The sequence below is a fragment of the Sphaerodactylus townsendi genome, linkage group LG03 (genome assembly GCF_021028975.2).
Source record: "Sphaerodactylus townsendi isolate TG3544 linkage group LG03, MPM_Stown_v2.3, whole genome shotgun sequence".
Lineage (NCBI taxonomy): Eukaryota > Metazoa > Chordata > Lepidosauria > Squamata > Sphaerodactylidae > Sphaerodactylus > Sphaerodactylus townsendi.
The window spans coordinates 101,571,256-101,595,374 of NC_059427.1; the positions used below are offsets into that span (position 1 = coordinate 101,571,256).

Below are 24,119 nucleotides of genomic sequence, written 5' to 3' on the forward strand. Positions count from 1 at the left end.
TTTACTGTGAATATTTTAAACTGTGCATCAATTTAGCATGATGCACTTTCAGTCTCAAGCAGTGCGTTAATACATGCCCATTATGTACCGTGTATATTAAGTGGAGGGTGTTGAATGTCCTCAGGTTGCATATTTAATTCAATTTATGGTGTTGCTTTTACAACAGTGAGTAACTATGGAACACCCAGAGAGACTTGTTATCTCATGTATATGCTTCCCAGTAAAATCTGATTGTATGAACAACTCCTTGGCATTGATTCACATGTGTACCTTTATTGCTTGATAACTGAGGAATTAAGTAATAGCTTGCAATGACTGATAGGGGAGATTTCAGAATCCCAGGTTCAGAATTAGGAATTCACACCCTATCAGTTTTTCTGTCAGCATGGCCACTGGCTTAAGTGCTGGTAGGGGCTGATGGGAATTGTAGTTCCTGAACATCTGGAGAGCCGCAGGTTCCCTACCCCTGGTATAGACTGAGCTTTCGTATCAGTTTAGGTCACCACACACAATACAACCTGGCACAAAGCTGTTTACATGTTCAGTTGTGGTTACTGGCTGATCAGTGCTGGTTATTAAGTGATGAACCAACATGTGTGAATTCATAGTTTGATGTGTAACGTATTTTGATGCAAAAACTGTTGGACTGTTCATGAATATTTGTAAATGTGAAATTTGCTACATTTGGCCCAAGGCAAGTTTGTATTCTATAAAAATTCAGGGGGACTGATTGTCATTTTTTTTGTAAAGTTCCAGCAAGATTTTTGTGTCTCTCTTACATACAAAATATAACACACACATTTTTATCACACAACAGAGTAAACTGAATGGTAAGTAAAGACACTTTCATTATTATGAATAATATAGGAAATATATGATCTGGCAACTATGTTTTCTTTTATAATATTACCCATAGCACATATTTAGATAATGATACTGTTAGTTTTACTGACATTGAATTCTTGCCTTCTCAGGCTCACACATGGAACCTCCTTCCTGCAATGCCAATTCCATTAGTTGCCCATCTACTTGTACTTGCAGCAACAACATTGTGGACTGTCGAGGAAAGGGCTTAACTGAAATTCCACCAAACCTTCCGGAGAATATTGTGGAAATGTAAGTACTATCTGAACAGCCTGTCGTATAAAGACTTATACTTCAGCCAAAGGTTGCAACCTTGTGTACGATATCATTCTTGAATTTTTAATAGTTTGTTGGGGAATGTCCATTTACCAATGGCTTATTGTAAACATTTTTGTTCATTATAGAAATGTCTTCTATACACAATATCTGTCTTTCCGATATAACTTGGTTATCTAGTAAGTCAGCCTTAGCAAACTTTTGATCCAAACCAAGGTAGTGACAAGTAGCAAAAGAAAAATAGCAAAAGAAAAGATAATATTGTTATACTGTTTTAGACATGCCAGTGGTTGCGAGGCTGCTGTGCAGCCAATCATAAACGGATTTTATGCCTGGAAAATGGGACAAACATTTGTGAAAATCATCTTTGCTGAATTTTTATATTTTTTGAATATTTGCTGAATTTTGCTGACTTTTCACATCTTTGCTGAATTTTCACATACATCTCAAATGATGGTTCTCACTTTTCATTTTTTGGAAGAAGAGAAGTTGTTTTTATACCCCACTTTTCTCTGTTGTGAGGAGTTTCAAATTTGGCTTACAATCGCTTTCCCTTCTCTTCTTTCCCCCCTCCCCACCAAACAGGAATCTTTCAAGGTAGAGGAGTCTGAGAGAATTCTGACAGAACTGTGACTAGTCCAAGGTCACCTAGCAGACTTTGTTGGAGGAGTGGGGAATCTAGTGTGGCTCTCTAAATTAGAGCCCATCACTCATGTTTAGGAGCAGGGAATCATACCTAGTTCTCCACACCAGAGCTCTTAACCATGACACGATGCTGGCTTTCCAGAGTATTTAATCCTATATACGGTACTTTTAAAATTCTTATAACTTTATTACTCAAACTGCATTGCATGAAAAACCAGATTGCCTAAATTCCCAGATTGCCTGAGTGAAAAAAATAGTGCTAGAGGAGAATGTAGAATAATTATTTGTTCATCAGACCTTTGATACTTTCTGTAAAGGAAAAGGCAGTATTGTCACCAAAAATTGCATGTTCTGTAACAGTCTCAAAATAATGTTGTCAGTAGCTATAGTATGTATAATATGTACAGCTCTGCTGGTGAGTTGGAATAATGCCTGTACCACATTCACTGTGTCATTTTTCAAATAATTGTAATGCCTTTATTGAGTACAGTAAGCTTTTTGCTTTTTAAGATATTAATTAATATCTATGGTTTTAGTGCTTTGTTCTTAAGACTTGTTTTAATCTGTTGCTGCAATTTGCTTTTTTTTCTTTTGTGCAAACTTTAGTGTGAAATTGTACCAATGAGTATGAACATGTTCCTTGGTGAGCAGAAGGCATTAGGACTTGTATTGGTCTTGTAGCCAGCTTGCCATTCCAGAAGACTGGAACTCTGAATTGAGTTTTATTGTAATGCAAACATTGCTGGGTTTGAGCCACACTGTAATACAAGTTCCAGTTGTATCTTATCTGTTGTTTATGTACTTTGATGGTCTAATTTCCAGGAATAGAATCTACCGTTTTAGCTATTGTTTATATCTAATCCTTTAAAGTTATTCATAACCCTGACTTTTGGGCTGATTTTTCACGGTAAAAATGCCCTGTTGTTAGCACAGAGACTATTCCAGTGCATCTGGGAGTTATTCACAGCTCCCAGTGCTGCAGCATGTCTGCCACGTTGTTGCCCCAGCGGTGCCCCGCAGCATTGTCTTTGCTCTGCATATTTAAAAAACCACCAAATTTGAGGTTCTTTTGAAATGCCTCCTTGTTGCTCCGGTGGCTTCCACTGCCGTGAAAAACTCCAGGACATCAGAACCAGGGTCATTTTTCCCACTTTGCCACTCTGACCTGCCCCTCCAATGAACAGGTGCTGAGAATCAGAGCCCTTCCCCCCTTGCAGTGGGAAAAAAACACATGAGGGAGAAACCTTGGTTTTTAGACAGAAAAGTGGAATGTAGAGGCACTGTAAACGGGAAGGTGGCAATTCTCACACAAAAGGTTTTTAGAATGGGGGTGGAGGATGGTGATTCTCTCGCACACGCAAGGATTTTAAATGGGGGCGAGGGCACCAATTCTAAGCGCCTGTTTTGTGTTCAGAGTCATTTAAAATTGAAATAGTGAAAGTGAGTGGGGGGAAACGGGGGGGGGTGATTCAGCCAATCAGAACCTGGGAAACAGAGGTTGTCCGTGCATGCGTGGAAGATATTGTGGAAGAGCTCCCGGTGCAAATGGAGAAGCACTGGGCTCTTGAAGAAACAGTTGGGGCATAACATGCTGACCCTGCCTCAAATCCCGGGAAGAATCAGGGAGCAGTGAAGAGTCAGAAGCAGGGCAAAAAGTGCTGTGGCAGGTTCCCTTCCAGATCTACCATGGGGCATTTTGACCATGAAAAATCAGCCTTTTTGGATTCCAAAAATCCAACAGATTTCAAGATCAAGTTCAATAACTGCTTTTTGTGAGGAAATATATTTCTACAGGTTGTGTACACTGTGGGAGAGCAGCAATGTATATTATACAACGTAATGCTTAGAAATGAAAATACTACATAAGAAGAAGAAGAGAAGAAGAGTTTGGATTTATATCCCCCCTTTCTCTCCTGTAGGAGACTCAAAGGGGCTGACAATCTCCTTGCCCTTCCCCCCTCACAACAAACACCCTGTGAGGTGGGTGGGGCTGAGAGAGCTCCGAGAAGATGTGACTAGCCCAAGGTCACCCAGCTGGCATGTGTGGGAGTGTACAGGATAATCTGAATTCCTCAGATAAGCCTCCACAACTCAAGCAGCAGAGCTGGGAATCAAACCTGGTTCCTCCAGATCAGAGTGCACCTGCTCTTAGCCACTGCTCTTTGCCACTATACCACTGCTGCGTAGTGACATATCGCAGAGGGATATTGTAGAGGCATATCGACCCGGTGACATTGGGTACTCAATGTCCCTAGGCACACACCATCTGGTCACATGGGGGATGCAATATTTGCCCCCCACATGACCAGTGAGTCTTCCCCTGGAGCTTCCAACAGCGCCCTCCGCTGGCGCCACCACCACCGCGCCTCCAGCAGCGGCCATTTCTGTGCATTCCAAGCAGCTTGGAAGGAAGACCAACAGCTGTTTCCCTCCTTTCTGAGCTGCTCTTCCCCCTGAGCAGATCAGAAAGGAGGGAAACTGGCAGCCCCTCTCCCCTACCTACAAGCCGGTTGCGAGGGGGCAGCTGCAGCCTGCGCCCAGCTTGGATCCTGCCAGGATCTGAGCTGGGCGCAGGCTGCAGTCGGCTTGCCCCTGCACCTTATCGGAGGTCCCGTGGGGCTTCTGATGGAAGTGGGGAGGGGGTGGCTGCAGCCTGAGCCCAGCTCAGATCCTGCCAGGATCCGAGCTGGGCACAGGCTGCAGTTGGCTTGCCACCCCCCACTGTTATCGGAAGTCCCACAGGACCTCTGATGGAGGTGTGGAGGCTGCTACCAGGCCGTCCCTTTCCTCTCTATCAGAGGTGTGCGGGTGCAACCCGTGCGGGGGGGCACCTGGAGAGTGAGTTGTCTCCAGGCGCCATTTTCCCCACATACGCCTCTGTAAAATAACTGTAAATCAATATATTAAGTGTTATCAAAGGATTTTTTTGCTCAAATCTTATAAACAAATTAAACTTTATATAATTGATGATTTTAGATACTTCATAGGTTAGAGTTGATGGCATTTAGGTATTATCCCTGCTTAACAAAAATAATGACATCTGTATAGATTTTATGTGGTAAAATCTATTGTATAGTCTATGTCATGCATTTGTGTGCTGTCCCAAAGATGAATTTTTAACAGTGATGCTCTTTCTGTGAACTTAGCAGAGAACTAGGAGCTGTCACAGCTGCATCTACTATTTGTAGCTTAAGGGGTGAGAGAAGCCATCATGTTATTTTTTTCTCCTACCTTTGCAATAACACTTTGGTAGCTGAGAAGGGGGGATGCTATCATTCTCCCACAGGCAATTGCTATCAGCCCCAGGCAAATAGCTAATTGCCTTTTGATTTTCTGCATCATGTGAGAGATATAAGGAAGCAAGAAGTGTTGCTTTATCATAGCTTTTTATCTTGATGCTTGGAGGCTCCCTCACTACATAGCTATTTCGAAATTGGCATGCATGAAGTGAACTAAAGTGTGTAATAGACAGGAAATTATGGCTGTTCCCTTTATGTGAGTGTAATGTGGGTTTTTCCAGCATACATATTTACCTATTGACTTCATTGTTTTTTTCAGTTTTCAGAAAATACCACAACTAGAAATAGAAATAACACATGTCATATCCTAAGACATATTTACTAAAACTATGAAATAATCAAGAATCAGGAAGAAGCTAATGAAAATGACAATTCTGTCTGGCAAGCAAATTGACTTGCCTATTTAGAATGGATTTGCAAGAAAAGAACTAATTTTTATGGAAATTCACAGCCTGCGCAGCAAACTTTTTCATCTCCCAAAGCAGTATAAGCCATCCTTTGCATCTAACAGATCATTGGATACCAGTTTACCAGTCATTGTCATTACTTCTTGTTTACCTGAGCTGCAGGTGAGCAGTTACTGGAAGGTAAAAAGCTTAATAGAATCAGTGTGTAACAGACTTCTCTCTGTGATACACCTCTGAAGATGCCAGCCACAGATGCGGGCAAAACGTTAGGAACAAGATATACTAGATCACACCCACACAGCCCGGAAAACCCACAACAACCAGTTAATGGAATACCATCGTAAATCTCTTATCCTAAGCTGTCTTAATGAGTGCAGTTTCCCAGGAAGGGCTTTGTAATGTATTTGTTCTTCACAAAAGGGGGAAAAAGTAAAAGTTGTGCTTAAGCCTTTTTTAAAAAAACAGATGATACAACCATGGAGTGCTATTCAGTGGACTGAAGTATCAACCTTTTTGTCCATATCTTTTCCCACTCTTCTAAACGGATTACTCTAAGTTTTGGACCTATTTAATCATGTTTTCTGTAACCCTCTCTGTTTCTGTTTCCATTTTCAGTAAAATTTTATATGTTTTTTTAATTAAACAAGTCTCTTCTTTATATAATACCTTCCATATCTCAGAGTTCCCTGGTAAGTTTCCATTGTGCACATAAAAAACTCACAGTTCTGTGGATATAGGGGCAGAATGATATATTTTCGGACTTTTGGTGGAAAATGCTTTTTTCCCTCTTTCATCTTACCCTGCTTTTTGCTCTGAAAATTCTTATGAAGGGTTGAGAGAGCCTAGCAAACAAATAACCAACAACATAGGTGCTGTAGTGACAAGTGGAAAATTAGGAAAACGACTTCCTTCTGCCTTCCCTGTTGGCTGCAAGCTGCTAACAGAAAAGAGAGAAGGAAACGATTTTACATGATTGTGGTACATTTGGCTCATGAAATTTTCCTGACCTTCTGAAAGGACTTTTAGAAGAAAAAGCAGGCAACTTGGGAAAGGGCAAAGCAGACAAACATCTTCTTCGTCAAATATTTCCTTGAACTTCCTCACTATTTTCAACTCAATATGGTGAACTCAATTCCCTGGCTGAGGTTTACATTTTCCTGAAGTGGTGCAATGTTTGGCTGCTCCATCAGACATATTTATTTGTTTGTTTGTTTGTTTGTTTATTATATTTTTAGACCGCCCTCCCCAGTAGGCTCAGGGTGGTGTACATCATAATTTAATATATAAAATAAAACATAAAACAGTAATTTAGTCTATAATTTAAAACAATCTATATGGCGACAGTTCCCTCCCCCCAATCCCATCCATGGGGGCCTGGATAACACGAGGGTCTGATGGCTGTCCCAGCTGGCCAAAAGCCTGGTGGAACAGGTCTGTTTTACTGGCCCTGGAGAAACTTTGAAGGTCCCGCAGGGCCCTGGTCTCCTTAGGGAGCCTGTTCTACCAGGTAGGGGCCAGGGCTGTGAAAGCCCTGGCCCTTGTAGAGGCCAGCCGGATCTGTGTTTAATCTCCTCCAAAGGGTCTTGGGAGAAGAGAAGTTGGATGCTGTTATTTTTCCAGAGAAATAGCGTCATGCTACAGCAACATGGAAGATGATCCTAATGCTGGCTTTTTAGACAAGATCAACTATATTGTACCATCCTCTGACACCATTTATCTGTCCAGGTTCTACCACCGTGTGGGTAGGAATCTTCCCATGGAATGACTGTGCCAATCCTGAAACTGTGCAACCTTAAAGCTTCACTGTAGCCCCACTTCTGATGTCCTGTGCTGCCATTCCGCTGGCAAAGGGGAACTTGGAACCTGTATTATCCTACATAGCCAGCCTCACTTGGGATAAGAGTCCACATTTGAAGTTTCAGTATGATAGTCCTTTTGAGTTTTCAGTGTTATAATCCTTTAAAAAAAATCTGAAGTGAAACTGGTTTTGTTTTTCCCCAGTCAAAACTATTTAAATTATGTTTAACCATGCTTCAAATATTAAGAAAATTATATGAATGTTTATTAACATTTATGAAACAAGTATTAATTTGATGTACAAAACAGTATGTACTTTATGTGACAAAATAGCATGCAACAATTTTACAGTAACCAGTATGTTTACCCCATGTATTATAGATATAGAATTATTTCACCATGAAATATTAGGGTGTGATATAAGTAGGAAGAGAGCCAGTGTGGTGTAGTGGTTAAGGTGTCAGACAAGGATCTGGAAACCCAAGTTCACATCCCCACTAACATTGTGGAAGTTTGCTGAGTGACCTTGGGCCAGTCACACACTCTCAACACTGACCCTGGCTAGTATTTGAATACCAGGGGCATAACACGGAGGCAGATAATACCCAATGTATTTTAACGCCCTTTGAGCATCTCTTGCCTTGAACCCTCTACAGGGTCACCATAATACCATAATAAATCACCTATATTTTTAAAAAGCAGGAAGAGGTTTATTATTCCAAAAGCCTCAAAGTGTCAATAAGCTTTATGATTGTTAATTGATTTTCTGTCTTCCATTAATCAGTTAATAAACATTTTAAATTAAAGACAGAATTACAACGTATATGAAGTCATGCTAGCTTGTCAAGTAGTCATTTATTATTTGATGAATATAACAGCATGGTTCAAACTCATTGCTTCTCTCTCTAATTTTTCTTCATATCACAGTCTCACTTTTAGCTTTTAGAGATTACTTATCACATTGAAGATGTGAAATCAATTATACCTTGTTTCTCTGACAAGAGGATGCATGGATGATGCTAATAGAGAACACATGTTCTGGGAAACTGAAAGGAGCCATTTTGGTCCAAGTGGATTATATAGTGATGATATGTCTTATCAAATCTATCAGCCTTATCTATAGAAGAATAGCTATAAGGTTCCTTCTGTGGTCCAGTCCATGTGTTCCCATCTCCCTCTATTGGTGGTGTAGTGGTTAAGAGCGGTAGACTCTAATCTGGAGAAATGAGTTTGATTTCCCACTCCTACACATAAAGCCTACTGAGTGATTTTGGGCTTGGCATAGTTCTCTCAGAACTCTCTCAAAACTCTCTCAGCCCCACCTACCTCACAAGGTGACTGTTGTAGTGAGAGAAAGGGAAGGGATTTGTATGCTGCTTTGAGAAAAATGGGGTATAAATCCAAGTTCTCCTTTATTTTTCTTATTAGCATTTGGTAATAAAAGCCATATTATGTGAGTTTATTGGAAAGTATTGATTTTGTCAAATGATACAAAAGTATAGTCGGTATTGGGCCTTCAACAACCACTGAGTGAGAACCTGAAGTTCTGAGATGTAAACCAAAAGTTTAGAATTGGACACCGTAAATATAAAATCATACACAAAATTTATTTATATTATTTCTCAAACCACTGGGTGCCAGCCTAGGTAACTCTTTTCAACAAAAAGAACTAAATAGAACTGTAACTTCATGTACTAAATGCTGGACCATCTTTGTTTTAGAATGCTCCACTTGGGTCCTAGTTCTGTTAGGTACGCATTAGGACCTAAGTGGACCATTCTAAAACAAAGACAGTCTAGCATGTGGTGGATGAAGTTACAATTCTACTTAGTTCTTTTTGTTGAAAAGGGTATAGGCAGAGTCAATGTGAAGATGGAAATGTGTTATCATCTAGAAAGCAGTCTGATTAGTAATTCCGGTGGCCCTCCACAATATGTGGGTTCCTACTTAATCTTTGCTTCCTCCCTTAGTGTTATGATGGTCTGTTAACTCATGCAAATAATCAGCTGAAGATTTCTGCTGATAGCATGTTTGAATTATATCTGATTTGTTGTGCTTAAAAAAGAGTGCTGCTCATTCATTTCATAAGAACTGTATGCTGAACTGGTACTGAGTTCCTTGCAGTAACAGCAGCTTTAAAATCTGTAATCTTCTGGTACCAAGTGTTATTCTTCACAAATACTTTGGTACTCCATATATAAAACCAATGTAGTAGAGTTGTTGGGCTGTTGGATTAGAATCTGAAAGACACAGATTCAATTCCCACTCTGGTATGGAGGCTTGCTGGGTGACTTTGGACCAGCCTAACCTACTTCACATGGCTGTTTATTTTTGTTTATTTAAAACATTTTAATGCCACCTTTGCAGCAGTTAGGATGCCTAAGGCAGTGAACATGAAAACATGAAAAAACTAAACATTAAAACAGCACTAAAATAATGAAAGAATAATTCAATAAAACATAAACATACAGCCCCACCTAGCTCACAAGGTGCCTGTTGTGGGGAGAGAAAGGGAATGTGATTGTAATCTGCTTTGAGATAAAAACCAACTCTTCTTCAAAACCAGGGAGGAGGGCCCATAAGAGTTACTGACTGGCAGGGGGCAGGACTATGCCAAACAAAAAACAAAAGTTTGGTGATAGGCACCAATAGAGAGAAAAAGACAGATTCCCCAGGGAATGGAACTCCAAATTTTTGGTGCCATGATTGAGAAAGTCCTTTTATGGGTATCCACCCATCTAGCCTTAGATGGTGAGGGTATCTGAAGCAGAGCTCTCTTAAGATGTATTGAATGGGTAGGCTGATATGGGAGAAAGAGATCCTTCAAGTATGTTGACCCAAGCTGTATAGTGCTTTAAAGGTCTGTACCAGTACCTTGAAGCAAATTGGGGAGCAAATTAGAAATCAGTGTCATTGGAACAAGACTAGAGTGATATGATCCCTACTTCCCACTCCAGTCAACAGGTGTGAGGAAAAAATTGCAACATAGGCCTTTTCTGCATGTACAGCTTACCACAGGTTTCCTCAATAGTCAAATCTAGGGTTGGAGATTCGGACGATCCGAATACAGATTTTGACCAAATCTGCATTGATTCGGATGGATTTGGATGAGCAGGGTCTGAATCTGACCTGTCCGAATCCCAGCTGATCCGAATCCATGGGATTCGGATCACGAGCCGAATTGCGTTTTTATTTTTTGGTGTTTTTTCATGTTTTGGCTTGCAGGGGGTGCAATTTTAAACATATTGGCACCGAAATTTCAGGGTATCATCGGAAGACTGTCCTGATGATCCCTGCCAAGTTTGGTACAGTTTTGTTCAGGGGGGCCAAAGTTATGCACCCCCAAAAGGGATGCCCCTATCCCCCATTCTTTCCAAAGGGACCTAAGGAGATGGGAGCTACCCTTTTGAGAATCCATAACTTTGTCCCCCCTGTACCAAACTGCACTGAACCTGGGGGGTATCATCAGGACAGTCTCCTGATGTTACCCTGAAATTTTGGTACCGATAAATCTAAAAATGTGCCCCCTGCAGGCACCCCCAGAAATTTGCCCAAGATTCTTTGTTCTGCAGTGACTTAGCTGCATTGCTGTCAATGGGGAATTTCTGATAGAGGGCTGTGGAGTGCACATTTCTCATGGTAAACCCACAAAACTTTCAGGGTATCTTCAGGAGAGTCTCTGGATGACACCATCCAGGTTTGGGGAACTTTGCTTCAGGGGGCAGTGGGAGATGGGCCCTACCCTTTTGGGGTCCCATAGAATTGAACCCCCTGAAGCAAAGTTCTCCAAACCTGGATGGTGTCTAGGTGCTTTAAGAAGTTCACATGGGCAATGAAAAGCACCCAAATTGAACAGGTTAAGTGCTATAAATACCTTGGTCTCTCATTCTCCTTTAACCTTTCATGGGCAACCCAGAGGAAGGTCGCTCTCCTAGCTACATCTAACAATATGTCAGCATTACTACATTTCTTTTACAGCAGTGGCCACTCCTTTATCCCTCCTGCCCTCAAATTTTCAGTGCCAAAGTTGCCTCGAGATTGATTCACGGAGTCCCAATTTGGATTCAAGCTATTAACCACTCCTTGAATTCTCTTCAATCCAAATTTTTTCATAAGATAACTGGACTCCCAAATTGCATGCCCTATGCAGCCCTTTGTCTGGAGTTAGGTCAAAACTCCTTGGAATCAGCCGCTTGGCTGAGGGCTTTTAGATTCTGGCTGCGAATTCATTTTCTCTCGGAATGTAATTCCCTGGTCCACCGTCTGCTCTCTGACACCCATTCCAACCCCTGGTTTTCCATAATTGAAGAAAAAAAAATGGCCTCTATTGGACTGTTAGTGGATTCTACTTTGCCCTTTGTCCCTATTCAGAAGCTTATCACGAAAATTAAAGCGACAACTATTGGATAAGAGAGTTCTCTACCTAATCACCGCAGCCAAGAAAAGCGTGCTCCCCCCCTGTATTTTTTTTCTCTTCTCCCATTTCGAACGTAGCCATGCTTTGGCACACTACCTGTATTGCTTAATAAACCCTGCTCAAAGTGAGAGAGCCATTACAATGCTCATAAGGTTTAATGTTAATGCCTTCTGCCTTGTTACATGGCAGATTTAATAAGCAAGAAAAGGCTAAAAGATTGTGCCCATGTAATGATGACTCAGTTGAATCTCTGGCCCACCAATTACTACACTGTCTCAAATTCAAGGAAATCAGATCCAAGTATGTGAATCTACTCCTTTACATTTACCCGATCTCCCCGATTTAAAGATTACACTACTTGTTGGACAATCCTGATCCTTCTCTCTGTATGATAGTACCAGACTTTCTCCTGGAAATTACCAAATGCCAGCAGATTTCCTTCAACCTAACATTTATTTCCTGTATTGTATATGCTTTTTAATCCGTTTTTTATTATTGTTGTACTGTTGTCTATGCCAATAGAGCCTTTGGGGAGGGCGGTATATAAATATAATAAATAAAAATAAATAAAATAAAAATAAAGGCTTGCTATGATAAACAATGCAGTACAGAGAATTTCTTTGTACAAACAGAAAGAGGTTGTTGCAACTTAAATTGCTACAACTCTTAGCTCATCTTCAAGACAAAGAGTTTTGCTCTCCCCAATATTGTGATGTTGTTTGGAAGATCTGCAATAGCTACTCTTTTTAGTATTCACACCATATCTATGAATTGTACATGTGCCAACTGCAATGGTGACAAAACATGCCGAACCTTGTGATTAATTGCGACAGGATTCCAGGAGTCTGTTCTTTCCTAGAATATCATTTGTCACCTTTAAGTGCATCTCCCCCACCCACACTATTATCTGTTGTTTTGTTGAGTGTCTCATCTGATCAGTCAAGTTCTTTGTAAAAACAAAAATCAAAGAGCATATAGAGACTTGTTTGTAATGCCACATGAGGTTCAGAAAAATATCTTTGACTCCATCAGACTGCTCCACTCTCTCTCCAGGCTTTGCTGTTTTATTATAGAGAGTGAAGGAAATTGCTCTTGTCCTTTGACCTGAGCAGTTGTTGAAGCCTTAAAAATAAAACTCCCAAAGGGCAAAGAAGCTGTTTCATAGCAGAATGAAACAAATCTCAGAATTGCAGGGGTGGAAAGTACCTCAAAGGACATCCCTTTGGAATCCTGATGTACAGTTTACTTATATCTAACTCCTTCCCGATTGTTTATAAAAGGTTGTTGAATACATTAAGGAATGTTCTTGTTTGTAATGAAATCCTAGAACTACCGTGGGCTCCTCTATCAACTTTTGTTGTGCACGTTCTAGCAACCTTTTATTGGTAGGGAGAAACGAATGTGAACTGTGTACTTTTGTTCAACCCCTTCCCTCATAGAGTAGGCTAGAGTTGATTTTGTCAGGATCTTTAAATTACATTGTAATGATATTTTAATTTTTTGTTGTATGTTGATTTGAGGGGGCTTTTACTTGAAATGGATGCCCAACAAATTTTAACATAAGTAATAAAGATTATCCCTGTTTCTTTTTAAACTTAAAATGAATGTTTTACATTCTCCTTATAGCCGCTTGGAACAGAACTCTATCAGAAGCATCCCCCCTGGAGCTTTCTCTCAGTATAAGAAACTTAAAAGAATGTAAGTATATTAAGTGTTCTAATATATCAGATCATGTTTTCTCATTTTTTGTAGGATTTAAGCCAGTAAGTTTAACACAACATGAACGTTATGCTATTAATAACATCTAGATTGTCTTCTTGCCTATGAAGTTACTGTGTTCAGTACTTTTCCTCAGTAGGAAGAGCCTAAGGTATTTGTTCCTACTTAATGATAACTTAATTTTAACCAACTGGCTTAGAGCAAGGGTGAGTGTTTTCATAAGAGTAATTTCCCAAATGTGGTAATGGTATGTTTATTATGGTTGACTGAAAATAGTGTTAATTTCTAAGTAAATAGAGTGGGCCTTTTTAATATGGGTGTCATTACTGGTCTGGAAAACACTCAACAACTTCAATATAATTATTCTGCATTTATGTCAGTAGTAATAGAAAGCAAAACATGGCTGTTTATATTCAGTAAAGTTGAATAACTTTCTTAGCGATCCTGCTTACATTTATTTGGTTTGAAAACAATATGTAATTGTGGGACATGTAAAAGATTCCAGATTTTTTTAAATGGAGGACATAGTCAAAAGAAGCTTCTTTCAGTATCCTTTGGTATCGCATCATTTAAAGTGAAGAAGGAGCTTTGGAGTCTGGCTTAACAGTCATCAGGTCTCCTAATACCTATTTGAAACTTCAAATCAAGGTTTAGGATTAGCAGTTCATATTATTGATGAGCAGACACAGTATCCAAGAACATCTGCTACTGCTAGCAGAAGTCTGTTGAAAGCTATTATCTTCCAAGTTAACCCAAGAGCAGCCCAATCCATGTGGGGTGGGGAGCCGAAGCACATCTTGGAAGCAGTGCGGGTCCATATCAACGCGTTTCCTATCCTGCTGACATAAGGTGCACATACATTGTCAATGAGGAGAAATGTGGTGGTGGATGGGTGTTGCACAGCTTTGTGGTACCCAAACTGGAGAGTTGCCTGTGCCACATTGGCATAACAGAGGATGCCGGTGCAACTGGGGGCAGGCTACAAGTATTCCTGGGGGTGAGGGCATCCACCAGGCTTTTGGCCCATGAAATAACACCAACCCACCCCTGCAGCCGCAGACTTATGCCACCGGAAATCATTTATAAGCCTGTTTGGCTAATGGCTATTCTGGCAGTAGGAAGGTTTTTGAATTTCCCTCCTTCCTGCACTGCCGAGGCGGAAATCCTGCCTTTGCTGTGCCTCCCCAGCCACTGTGGATTGGGCTGTATAACCCTTAAAGAAATAGAATGAATCTAGCTGTACAAATAATGTTGTTCCATGTGTCTTGCATTTTCACTGCAGCAAAATGTTTTTGTAAAGAAATTCCATACTGCATAGCAAGATAGTAATTATTGAGATCAGTTTTTCGTACCTTGAAAACAGGAAAAAGCACTTTAATTTCTATAAAAGAAAGTATAAAATACTGAGAACATGGTGACTCTGGATTTATGGATGGTCAGAGCCTTTGGCAATAGTTTGTGATCCTTTGCTGTTGAACTTCGTTAATAGTTTAAAAGCTACAAAATAATCTAGTATTATTTTTCTGTCAAGAACCTTGGTTCATAATGTAAGTATCTAATAATAGGTTGTGAAGATTTCTCATTTAGTAAAGAGATTTCAATGGTTGCCCTTCCTAAAATTCTTCATTTAAATTTTTTTGAAGTTATATTCAAAATAAAAAATGCTTTTATGATTAAAAGAATTGAAATCCAAAGTTATAGGGAGAAGTTTTCTAATTAGATCCCAGAATTTAGCTTTGTAAATATGACTCTATTCTGTGATCTAAAGTATTAATGAAGATTGTGAATGTCAAAACCCACACTACTGAAAGTGCTTTAATCACTGGAGGATCTTTAATGGGAAAACTTATTACTTCTTAGTACCCAAGGAAGAAAAAAGACTTTATAATTATTAGACACATGAGAAAAAGTGCTTGTGGGATAGTGGAGTGAAATCCATTACAAGGACCAAGAGAGATGACATAATCCCTGTGAGTGAATCTACTATCCTAGTGTCAGGCTCAGTCTGCACATGCAGAATAATGCACTTTTAAACTGCTTTCAGTGCTCTTTGAAGCTGTGCAGAATGGCAAAATCCACTTGTAAACAGTTGTAAAAGTGGTTTGAAAACGCATTATTTTGCATGTGCGGAAGGAGCCTCAAAGAAGACAGGGCAGGTTTTTCACAGAGAAGCCATTTTCCAATGTACAACTCTTTAGTTTTTGCTTAAGAATCTGAAAAAAATATATTTGTCTATTTTATTTGTTTTCTAATGTGAGAGAAACAGAAATATTCAGGTAGGAACTCTCGCCATTGCTGAAGTATGTATTAGGATGTAGAGTTGGATAATTCGTAGTAGCCAGCAACCGACATGCCTTTCAATCCTTATTGAGAGGCAGGAAATCGCTTTGGCCCCTTCTGCCGCAGTGTGAATCACGGTGACCTGAAGGAGGATTTCCAGCAAAGCGCCGTCCCTCAGGGAGCTGTTCGCACAGAGCGCGCCCAAGCTGCTTTGCAGCTGTAGCGCCACCGGCATGCGATGTCTTGAAGCCCGCCGTTTTGCAACCTCGTTTGCCCAGTGAGGTTTTGGGAAAACGGCGGCTTGGAGCCGCTGCCGTGCGAACGGCAGCAGCTCCACGGCGCCTTCCCTCCCCCCATGTCCGGGCGACCTACCTGTCCACCTGCCTCACTACTGGGCAAGCGTGGCTGAGCGCCTGGGGACACTACCCTCAGCCCTGCGACTGGGAGAGAGGTTGCGCGGGGCAGGGAGGGCTATGTCCCCTAGCCTCGGCGATGATGCCGAGGGCCATGAGAGTTTCTGGGTGGAAGTCGCAGTAACGACTAGTGCAGTTTCTCGCGCCCGTCATTATCCGGGAGGTAATCTGGGAGACTCCAAGTTCATGCGAACGGTCCCAGAAGGGTCGGGTCGGCGTCATCTACGCCAACCCGACCCCTTCCGCCACCGTGCGGAAGGGGCCTTAGTTTCTGGGAAGACTTTGGCTTAGCCATGTGCAGTATAGTAGACAACAAAGTTGAGAGATGTAGAGTTTAGATGTAAAGCATAATCTTATAAGGAGAGTCTTAGATTTCCAGACTCTTTCTTCTGCAAAAAGGGAGAGGGAGAATTTTAGTATGTTTGTCTGTGCCATGATGAAGTCAGAAGAGAGGAGAAACATATGATATCACAGGCTCGAGTGAGGTGAAACTTATATGAATTCAAGTAAAGGGGAAACTAGTTTAGCTTGGAAATGGGAAAAATTAATTATGCCTAAACATTATCTCTTTGTTTTTACACTTAATGGTCCAGTATGAAGGGATATTGAACTACAAGACGTGGTTTTTGAGGGGAGATTTCTGTTTATATTTAAATAGTCTCTTATTAAATATTTGTTTTTGCATGGTATATTATAGGAATGTAAATTGAGTTGCAATGTAATAATTTGAGCAGATTTTCTTGATATCCCCCCCCCCAATTGAGATCATCTTGGCAATAGATAAACAGTAGAGAATATCATGCATACTTGGGTCCTCTTACCAAAGGCAGAGTAATTTTAACTTAGCTGTGTGCTGCTTATATATAATATGATTATACAGAATCATACATAAAAGTTGATATAGACTTAGTTGGTAACTGTGCTAAAATTTTGGTTTCTTTTCAGTAAAATAGCATCTTGTGTTCACAGGATTAAAATCTTTACGCAAGGCTAGCCTGTTTGTCACTGTTATCTATAGCTAAATCATTTAAAAATGCTTAGGGCATATTGGCAAATTGTGTTTTCATCAGAACCTTGCCTTCTTCCATTGTATATCTTTGCAGTGATATCAGCAAGAATCAAATATCGGATATTGCATCAGATGCTTTTCAGGGCCTGAAGTCTCTCACCTCGCTGTAAGTAGAGAGTAACCTTGAATGGGAGATTCGGAGAGAATCTCAAAAATAATAAATCATATATTGGGTTTGTGATGCTTTCCTTTTCTCTGAGAAAAGACCCTAATCTTTCTAAAATTGGAAATTGATTAGACAGACTTGAAAATGACATTGTTTATGTAACTCTAGATTTATTGATGAAGGTTAGTTATGCAGCCCTTGAAAACATCAGCATTGAATGTTTTATTGATATTCACAACAGAAATTTTTTTGTTGGGATTATCTTGCTGAATGACTAGGATTCCATATATTTTTAAAATTTTATCAGCAAATTATACTCTTAGATCAGGGGTTTCAAATCCTTTTAAGCCTCTGAATTCCTTTGAAATACCTGCAAAGGGTGGTGGGCACAACCACAAAATGGCTGGTTGGTTGAACAATAAAATTGCTCTATAGGAGGTAGAGACATGCACACACAAACACAAAGCCCATGTGCAGAGAAGGAGGTGATTCTGGGAATGAGTACTGGGAATACACTGGGAATGAGTACTGAGAAAGAAAATAAAACCAATATGTATGGTGGCAGTTGCACAGCTAATTAGATCATAAGTTCAGCTGGGCAAGAGCCCCACTTGGCTCTATTCATTTTTTAAAAACAGATGGCAGGTGCCAGGAACAGTGTTGGAGGGCACTATGGCACCCACATGTGCCAAGCTAAGAACTCATGGCTTAAATCCCTGGCCACTACTAAATGACTGGTATATTGCCTTTTCTGCTAAGGTATTTTTTGCCATCAAGTCAGGGCTGACATGGTGACCCCATAGGGTTTTCAAGGCAAGAGACATTCAGAGGTGGTTTGCCATTGCCTGCCTTTTCATCACAGCTTTGGTATTTCTTAGAAGTCTCCTACCCAAATATTTGCACAGTTGAAACTGAGAGTGTGTGATTGGTCCAAGGTCATCCAGCAAGTTCCCATGTCAGAGGGGAGATTGAAACTTGGATTTCCCAGGTTCTAATCTGACACCTTAATCACAATATCATTCTGGCTCTTGATAATAAGATACATGGAGCTAAATATTGAATAATCCAGTAAATCTGCACATCTTGGCATTTTTTTCATAATTGTCTATTTTTAATGTATGGTGGGAAAAAGGAAGACATGTTGAAAAATCTAAGAAACATGTTTTATTTCAACAGCTTATAAACAGACAGACTTTAAATTCTTTGGAAGAGAGACTTTGGATTGCTCATTATAACCTTTGCTGTGTTTGAAACAAAATTTTGAAATCCACCAAAGGAATTTGTCTATATGCGATTGTAAATAAAAGCATTTGACAGCACTGTGTGATGCTACATTTTGTAGTGTAGTATTACAACTGGGGTTCGAAGTAATATACGCAAATAGCAGATCTATACCTCTTTTAACTTACTTTAAAAAACAAAGAAAAATCCTATATATGCTAGACTATGTATTCCAAATTACGTATGCCAAAGAATGTTCTACTATGTTTTGTATTGGCAGAAACTGACTCTAAAACCCAAACTTAGTTACCAAAACCTGAATTTCCTGGAAAGTAAGATATGTTAAATTGATTGTTGAGAAGTATCCATCTTCTTTTAACACTTTAAATTTCACCCCAAATTTTAAGGAGGGTAGCTCTTTTCCAGTCCATGCTGACATTTCTTAGGTCTAAAAATTGTTCTCAAATCTTTGTTCCAATAACTTACAATGCATTCCTATGCAAATTGATTTAAGCAGGGTTAGTCTGGAGTAACGCTGTATATGATTGTATAATTACTCCTGGAACCTTGCTTGATTGTCTTGGAAGAAGAATTGTGAAACACAGAGTGCAAACTGTGTTGGAAATTCAGACCAAAGAGCCTTGGATTCCAGTAGTAATGATGTGAGATCAAACTTCTTCCCCTGAAGCAAGAGGACATCTTGCTTGGGTAATTTCCACCCCTTCCTTCAAGGAGACAGGAACAGGGTTTTTTTCCCACTTCCTGTCTCCTGTAGTGGGAATCACCTTTGCCAGTTCCTTTCCAGCCTTAATCAGAGAGAACGGTGTGAGGATTAGGCTCTGTCCTTTCCAAGCCTTATTGGTCTTATATCTTCTCTCTTTTTACTTTATTCCTTCTCTGATTTGCCTTACCTTACCTGCTGTTACTCTCTGCCTATTTATTTTGATGCCAAACAACATGTTGTTCTGTCCAGGCTACAGCAGACTGCATTTTCGTGCCCCCTTTCCCCAACCCTATAATAGCAGGAAGAAATTTAGGAGGCAGCTTTTTATCTGAAGCTGAACTACAGGTGCCCTTAAGTGCTGTTGCTCAGGACATCAGGCAGCAAGTCAATTCCTTCCTGGGACCCAGCAAAACTGAATGACCTTCAGGCCGAAAAAGAGCACTAATGCACTAAAAAGAAGTGGTGCCTCTCTCTGAGTTCAGAGGAATGTTCTGCCTCCATCTTGTCTCCCTCAACTGCTGCAAATTCAATCGGCTGTGACTGCAGTTCATGCCCACCACAGCCTGGGAGTTTTTCTGTTGCATCAATAAAGACTTTGAGTGAGGGTCTTCTCATGAGTAACCAGCAGGCAGTTAGCAACCAAGCATTTAATGCTGAATTGGTCACCTTCATTAGACAGGCCGTGAGAAAGGAGTGGGCCCCTTTCTACCAAGGGGAAAGTAGAACAAAGGGGATCCAAAAATCCAGCCCTGTGTCCTCTCCCTGTTCCTCCCCACTGGGACCCAACCTACCCTCAGAAAATTCAGGCACCAAAAATGGGGGGAACCAGCCCTTTTCAGGAGATTACTCCCAATGGGAACAAGAGCCCATGTGCCTCAGTGAAGGGGAGGACAAGGAGGAGGAGGAATTTCTCTCCAATGAGGAGAGCTCCCCAGTGGAAATGCCTGAGTAGTCCCTGAGGTTTTTTAAGCAGGAGGATTACCAGGCTCTTCTAGTCAAAGCCATAGCTGCCCTAGACTGCAGGAAACAGCTCCCAGGTATGAATCTGGGATTATTCAATCTATAGTCAGAGGCAGCCTTAAAGATAATAGGGAGTTCTTCCTCATCACAGAGACTGCCCAAGGTTTTCCACCAGGCTGAGGTCAAGGCACTAAAAGCCCTGGCCCAGGTGGAGGCCAGCCACATCATAGAGGGTCAAGGGACCATCAGCAACTATAAACAGAAGATTTGGGAGCAAGATGAGATAGAGTTGCTTAACAGAGTTTGCCTAGTTGTAATGCTATGCAGGCTGTCCTTACAGCTTGTTTTTACGGCTCTCGGGTGAGTTAGAAAAAAAGCAACATGCTTACCAGATCCCCAAAGCAGCCCAAGCTCTAGCCGCCATCTTGGAATTACTGTATATTCTCGAGTATAAGCCGAGGAGGGCTTTTTCAGCATAAAAAATGTGCTGAAAAAGTCGGCTTATACTCAAGTATATATGGTACATTCTGTGAAACTTGTGAAGAGATCTGCTACTTTAGTCCAGTTACTAATAAAGTGAAAGGATGAGAAATACCTGAGTCAGATGGCTGGATTTTTTTTTTACCCAGTCTTTCATCCTGTTTGAAGCCTTGTGTACTACATATCTGTCTTCCATGAAATTTGTTCATGGAACAAATTCCCCAAAGGTCCCCAATGTTCAGATATTGTCCTTTACACTAAAATCTCATGGATTTCTAATTCTTAATTTGCTAAAGTTGGGGTACTCATAAACGCTAGGCATAAGAAGAATGTACTAATTTAGGCTGCTTCTTTCTAAACCTCATTCTCACTTAATTTTGTTTATCTTTGAGCAAGTGAAGGATCATTTGCTTTTTCATTGCAGCTGAAGTGTGTTGGGAGCCAAAATTACTCTGTATTGTTAGTTCTTTTTTAGTCCCTCTGTGCCTAACTAAACTAAAATGAAATTTCATTTAATTCAATGGGGCTACATGGTTGAATATCAGAATGAGTAATCATTGAGTAAAAAATTAGCATCTGCTTCTTATTATGTGTTATATTTATAGCCCTCCCTGTTCCATGGTCTCAAGATAGACTATAACAGTATCACCAAAGGGAGATATATTGCTAGCCTCAAGGGGCTGATAATCTTTTTGTACATAGTACTTGATATGTTAGACTTCTGGTTGCCAGTAGGCTTTCCACACATTTAACTTGGCTGTGCTGGAGCTTAGAAGACCTTTTCCAGACTGTCTGGAGACATTTCATGTGATGTGTCAAGCCAGTCATCTTGCTCAGTGGTGAGAGAATTTATTTCAGGTCTGTGTAATACATGAAATTCTTTCCCCTTCTGATTCAGGCTCATAACCAATTTTTAAAGGTTAGATTAGCTAGGATCCAAACACATAACCAAGCTTAGTATTTGGCATCGCTGTTCACATTTACATCATCACATAATAAGTAAGGGTATGTTATCATTGGAGGGAGGCATGTTGTCAGAGGTGAAAAAATGCTATTGAATCAATATGTTAGTAGACATGGCTGTAATAATTTTTACCTTCAAGTATTTGACTTGTTATGCTGGAAATACCTATCGTTCCTTGGGGTTTCTGATATTCAAAACAGCTATTCAGCATTCCTGAAGCTTGTAAATTTGTAGGGGTGTTAAGCATTTACTTAAGTTTTCTTCTTTATTTTGCATTCCAAATCCTTTTGAAGGCTGATAGCTGCTTTTAGATTGTTATTCTTAAAAAAGAAGAATCTTAACTATTTCTACAAATAATGAAATAGGTTGCTAGAAAACAGCAATGTAGCAAAATGTTATCAGACACTGACTTGCTAGCATGTCCAGTGGTTGTCAATCACATACTATACACTTTTTCTTATCTTTTTCTTATAATGTCAATGCACCATTAACACAGGTTCTGGGACAGCAGGATCACCATACTAAAAATCAGTTTGTTGACCAAGGGAGTGTTTTGTCTTTTTATTTACTTTTTTTTTCTTATCAAGCCCCAAGCCCACCTGCATTGTGAAAAAGAACAGAATATTTTTGTAATTATCCTGCTGTAAGGTGCCCTGCCAAATGAAAAGGACCAACTTTGACAATAGTAGGAATTATTATATCATAATTATTATATTATAATATACCTTGATTTTAAACAAGACTCTCTGCAGGCCCCTGGGGCTTGTTTTGCTTCTATTCCTAACATGTAACTTCACTCCAACTATACTGCCATTTGATTTTCAGTGCAGAATATTATTAATTTATACCTGGCCTCTGTTTCCATTGGGGTCCAATAGAGGCTTTCATCAATGTCCTTACCTCCATTTTACTCTCACAACCATCCTGTGAGATAGTGTAGGCTAACTGTGAGTGGCTGGCCCAAAGTCATCACCAAGCCTCCATGGCATGATAAGGATTCAGTCCTGGATCCCCATGATCCTAGTCTGACATTCTACAGTTGATTCCCCACAGTCAATTAATCGTGTGATACACAAAATATCAAGGTTTCAGCAAGAACTCCCCACTGCTTGAGCGACAAACAGGGACTCATCCTGTTTCTGGCGCTCGTTCTCCCCCTTGTCCCACATCCCAGCAGAACCTGCTTGCAAGTACAACTTTTTCTCTTTGCACGCTTTCGATCCAGTTTCGAGGGGAGGAACGGGGGTCCAATCTGTGTTTAAAATTCCCACAGTGGAGCGTGATGCAAGTCTAGCAACCAACCAGGTCTCGGTGGGTGCTGAGGGATGTGCGCACAGCCCCTTCCGGGTTTCGATTTCGCTGTTGGTCTCGGCGAGAGATGTTAGCATAATGAAAAACCACATAAACGATTAACAATTCACCCTTCCAAATGAGCGAAAACCCGTTTAAGCGCTTAAACGCTTAAACGTTCATCCTTGCAAACGAGCGAACCTCAGGTTGCAAGTAGCAGGGAAAAATTTCCTGCCCCCAAAAGGTCCCACCCCAATACGGCATGCCAGTCAATCAGGAGAGACCCACAAAGGAGATTGCGTGGTAGTGGGGATTTCTACATTTCTAGGATCCAAGATAGGCCTACATGTCTTCACTGAATACATGCTGTGGTGGGGATGAAAAAGTGTGGTTTCTTTACAAACTTGGTTTGATCTAGATAGAATTTCCCTGTGGGAAATCGACCTATCACACTGACTCAAAGTGTCATCCTGCGAATGCTTTCCTGAAAATAAACTTTATTGAATAGACCTGAGCAGTATTATGAATAAAACTGCTTAGGGTGGCATTGCCAATGTTTAAGAAGCTGTGATAGGAGGCTGTAGTCTTATCATTCTAAGACCCCTTTCGCACATGCAGAATAATGCACTTTCAATCCACTTTCAAAGCACTTTGCAGCTGGATTTTACTGTTCAGAATGGCAAAATCCACTTGCAAACAGTTGTGAAAGTGGATTGAAAGTGCTTTATTCTGCATATGCAGAAAAGTGCTTTATAGGAAGGAGCCTTACAGTCAGAATATGAAAAGAAATTTGAATATGAAAAGAAAAAGAAAATATGAAAAGAAAAAGAATATGAAAATAAATTTTAGTTCAATTCTGATTTAGTTTATGAAAAGTTGAATGTATATTTTCATATTTTTGAAAGATAATATACTCTTTATGCAATAACAAGCAATTGATGCCCCTCATATGTTTAGTTTATAGTGCAGTGCCACATTTAATTGCTTGTTTACATTTTTCAGTATTTAGACCATTTTGTGTTCTCTGTTTGATGCACATTTAAAGACTAAAAGCTGCGATATATAGAAGAGTTTAAAGCTTGTTTCACAACATTGCTTGGTCCTGGTAATAATCCAAAAAATTAACCAAAGCACATGTGATTGTGTCACTATCATACTACTGCTAAGTAGTTTCAGCTCTGTAAAATT

At 40.3% G+C, this 24,119-nt stretch overlaps 1 protein-coding gene across 2 annotated transcripts in view; it reads left to right on the forward strand.

The window, feature by feature from the left end:
- SLIT3 (slit guidance ligand 3) overlaps window positions 1–24,119 on the forward strand; it is a 585,281-nt gene that overhangs the window by 367,808 nt on the left and 193,354 nt on the right. For both annotated transcript variants that reach the window (XM_048487936.1, XM_048487937.1), the window contains 3 exons: window positions 975–1,116; window positions 13,332–13,403; window positions 17,221–17,292. In XM_048487936.1, coding sequence (XP_048343893.1) covers window positions 975–1,116; window positions 13,332–13,403; window positions 17,221–17,292 — 286 coding nt within the window. The remainder of the gene's footprint in view (window positions 1–974; window positions 1,117–13,331; window positions 13,404–17,220; window positions 17,293–24,119) is intronic.